Consider the following 4,207-nt stretch of genomic DNA (forward strand, 5'->3'; position numbering starts at 1 on the left):
GAGACTCTGTCTCAAAATAAATAAACAAACAAACAAACATTCTACTATTTACTCTAAGCTAAGGGTCACATACATATTCTCAGGGAGAATTAAAGAAAGTTGGGAGACTTAGAATTCTGTAGAGGGAACAATAATTGCAGTGATCCAAAGGTATTTAGAAACTGGGTGTGCACTGATGTTGAATATGCATCTTGTTAACTAAGTTCAACGTGCAGAGTCATGACTTGTTCCACTGAAATGTTTTCCTGTGCCCCACACCTTCAAAGTGATGGCCAGATCTGAGGTGAAGCTTGCACTGTTCCTCTAGACTCCTTTGGCTCCTGGACTCCCCAGATTTGTAGGCCATTCTGACTTCTTAAATCTCTCATTTCTTCAGGAGGTGATGAGTTCTTCAGTAATGTGAGGAAGGCTCTGAATACTGTTTTTATTCCCTCTCAACGTACCCATTTTCTTACGTCACAGAAGTAAACCATTTATGTACTTAGGTTAATGTGTGTGTTTGCTAAAACATCAGCATGTAATCTGGCAAAATGTTTTTAATAAAGAAATATCAAAACTTAAAACTTGGGCCAGGTGCAGTGGCTATCTGTAATCCCAGCACTTTGGGAGGCCAAGGTAGGCAGATCACTTGTGGCCAGTTTAAGACCAGCCTGGCCAACACAGCGAAACCCCATCTCTACTAAAAAATACAAAAATTAGTTGTATGTGGTGGTGCACGCCTATGATCCCAGCTACTTGAGAGACTGAGGCACAATGATCGCATGAGCCTGGGATGGGGAGGTTGCAGTGAGCCAAGCTGGCATCACTGCACTCCAGACTGGGCAACAAGCGAAACTCTGTCTAAAAAAAAAAAAAGGCAAGGCGCGGTGGCTCATGTCTGTAATCCCAGGACTTTGGGAGGCCGAGGCAGGTGGATCACCCTGAGGTCAAGAGTTTGAGACCAGCCTGACCAATACGGTGAAACCCCATCTCTCCTAAAAATACAAAAATTAGCAGGTGTGGTGATGTGCACCTGTAGTCCCAGCTACTTGGGAAGCAGAGGTTACACCGAGCTGAGATCATGCCACTGGACTCTGGCCTATGCGACAGCGCAAACTCCGTCTAAAAAAAAAAAGCTTAAAACTTGTTCTCCACACACCAAGTTACAATGTACGGAGGTTCACAAAAACAGAGTTAAAAATCCCATAAGTTGAAGGCAATACAAATTAATTCCCAAATTAGTGGTATACACAATATGTATTATGGTTCCAGAAGAAGGATCAAGGAATTATTTGGGGATATTATCACATATTTTTAAAATATTCAAACTTGTAAAATAGGAATAGCATACTTATCTCCTTCTCAATATTCCAATTAAGGATAAAACATGCCTAAATTATATTTTTTCCCCACAAAAGTCAGTTACAAAGGGAAGATGTTCCCACTCTATCTCTACAATCTGATATTAACTGGTTATAAGGCTAATCCATTTTTAAAACATGAACTGTAATTTAAATCTATGGGAATCATCAAGCTCTATCTATAATGTCTGATGATGCAGCCATTAGCTACCCAGCTTTTACTGTTCTCTCAGCCAAAAGACTAATATGAGAAAATGTAGGCACACCTCCTTCTCTCTCACTCTCTCTATTTCCCAACACACAAGTATTTGATTTCCCGGAGAGGATTTTTTTTTTTTTTAATCAATTGTAGAAAACAACTGATAAAGCTGGGATTATAGGCATGCACCATTGCACCCAGCTGGAAAAGGCTTTAGGTATCAAACCAACTGTGTAAGACAGTTCAAGATAGCAATAAAAAGATTGTGTGGCAAAGGAATTTCTGGTCCTTAGGGAAATGGCAGCTCATCTAAATGCCCAGCTGGATGGATTGTGCATTCGTGAATAACTAGTTTCTGTTTCTACCTTTTCAGTGATTCATTTCTGGGTATCATTAGAGAAGCCTTCTGGAGAAACCACACTTCATACCTCCTTTGTGACCTTTGAAGGTCACCACGCAGCTAGCATCTTCAGCTGACCATATCTTCAGCTGGGCATCCATTCCCCCACTCAGGACCACAAGGCCTGATGGGAAAAACCTGCAACAATTCACATCAAACACATGTCCTTCCAATACTCTCTGGAAAAACAAAAGAAAATTCCATGCTAGTTCTCTTGTCCATCCCTTGATGTTCTCTTACCTCCCATACTCTGGTTCCTTATGTGAAATACCTACATGCTAAACCCACATGCTAGGTTTTAAAACTAAGGATATCCAAAGGATCTCTTAGCTCATTTGTCTAGTAGGCAGTGTTGGCTCTCTTTCCTGGAATTCAGCTATAGAGGTTATAGAATTGAATTCCATGTAAAAACACCCCAGAGCCTAGGTTTAAAAAAAAAAATCCATGGCTCTCACAGCTATCTCTAGGTCTAGTTCTAAGAATAAAGAGCTGAGGTGGCTTGGGGACCCTTTTACTCATCTCTGTTTAAAATCCTATTCTGTCTTGGAAACGGATCACTGAAGGCAATTAAAAAACAAGGGCACACCCACTTAGACCTTTACTGGTCTGGCTCCTTAACTGCTCCAGCCCCACTCTGTTCTGCCAAATCACTGAGCTTGAGAATGGTTCTCCAATTAACAAATGGGAGGCCAGGAGCGGTGGCTCACACCTGTAATCCCAGCACTTTGGGAGGCCAAGGCGGGCAGATCACTTGAGGTGAGGAGTTGGAGACGAGCCCGGCCAACATGGTGAAAGCCCATCTCTACTAAAAATACAAAAATTAGATGTGTACGGTGGCACATGCCTGTAATCCCGGCTACTTGGGAGGTTGAGGCACAAGAATCGCTTGAACCCAGGAGGCAGCACTGCACTCCAGCCTGGACAACAGAGCAAGACTGTCTCAAAAAAAAAAAAAAGAAAAAGGAAAAGAAAAGAAACAACAAAAAACACAAAAATGGAAGAAAAGAGAGCAACTGACATGCAGAGTGGTCCCACATTTTTAGAATGGGCCATTCTTCCTTCCATGTCCCAGTCCAAGGCTTCTCAGACCACCCTTTGTGTTTAAGACCCTAAAAGCACATCCAAATCCTTTACCCTGAGTTCTCCATTGGAAGCCTGCCAGATTTTCATGGTCCCATCAGTACTAGAAGACACACCAAGACCTCCTCCACTGGAAATGTCCAAGCATGTTATCTGTTCAAAGAGAAAACAATGTGTTAGAAATAATGAAATACTCGTATTCTCTTGAAATATGTTATAAACTTCCCTTGTTTCACTCTTCCAAGACTTTCTGAAGCCTATGTTGCCCCAAAAAAAGTACTGCTGTTTGATGTAAAGGTTGAGTTATCATCACCAACCTCTCAACAAGGCTGAAGTAAACACCTTTTACTTCTTCAAACAAAAAGATATTCCTCTATTCATCTAATGCTTCAGCTAAAAAGTTTTCCCTATCCCCATTTCATTTCCATAGTTTCCATGTGTTGCATTTATTTATTTGTTTGTTTGACAGAGTTTCACTCCCATCACCCAGGCGGGAGTGCAATGCCTCCATCTCAGCTCACTGCAACCTCTGCCTCCTAGGCTCAAACGATTCTCCTGCCTCAGCCTCCCAAGTAGTTGGAACTATAGGCGCACACCAATGCGCCTGACTAATTTTTGTATTTTTTTATAGAGATGGGGTTTTGTCATGTTGCCCAAGTCAGTCTCAAACTCCTGAGCTCAAGTGATTCTCCCATCTCAGCCTCCCAGAGTGCTGAGATTATAGGCACGAGCCACTATGCCCAGCCCTGCTATTTTATTTTAAAATTAAGACCAAGTGCAGTGGCTCACATCTGTGTAATCCCAACACTCTGGGAGGCCAAGGCAGGAGGACCACTTGAGCCCAGGAGTTTGAGACCAGCCTGGGCAATATAATGAGACTCCATCTCTACAAAAAATTTTAAAGTAAATATAAAAAATAAAAAGAAAATTAAGATACTTCTCCTAATTCTTAGGAACCCAGTTACACAAAAGATAATGTTCTAAGATGCAAAAGGAGGATTCAAGAGCACAGGTATTTCCACATATACCTATATATAGGTATAACTATAGAAAATATACAGATATAGATCTTTCAGAATAAAGAATAGAGAAATATCAGATTCACTTTTTGTTTTCCAAATTCACTTTTATAGTTTCTTTTTCTTTTTCTTTTTTTTAAGACAGGGTCTCACTCTGTTGCTCAGGCTG

The 4,207-nt window shown here is 41.2% G+C and overlaps 1 protein-coding gene across 4 annotated transcripts in view; it reads right to left on the bottom strand.

Moving 5' to 3' along the window:
• Positions 1 to 4,207, bottom strand: part of PAAF1 (proteasomal ATPase-associated factor 1) — a 78,764-nt gene that overhangs the window by 25,429 nt on the left and 49,128 nt on the right. For all 4 annotated transcript variants that reach the window (XM_011996197.1, XM_011996195.1, XM_011996194.1 and 1 more), the window contains 2 exons: positions 3,074 to 3,172; positions 1,968 to 2,118 (listed from right to left, as the gene is read on the bottom strand). In XM_011996197.1, coding sequence (XP_011851587.1) covers positions 1,968 to 2,118; positions 3,074 to 3,109 — 187 coding nt within the window. In that variant the 5' untranslated portion in view covers positions 3,110 to 3,172. The remainder of the gene's footprint in view (positions 1 to 1,967; positions 2,119 to 3,073; positions 3,173 to 4,207) is intronic.

The sequence above is a fragment of the Mandrillus leucophaeus genome, unplaced genomic scaffold (genome assembly GCF_000951045.1).
Source record: "Mandrillus leucophaeus isolate KB7577 unplaced genomic scaffold, Mleu.le_1.0 Scaffold504, whole genome shotgun sequence".
NCBI classification, from domain to species: domain Eukaryota; kingdom Metazoa; phylum Chordata; class Mammalia; order Primates; family Cercopithecidae; genus Mandrillus; species Mandrillus leucophaeus.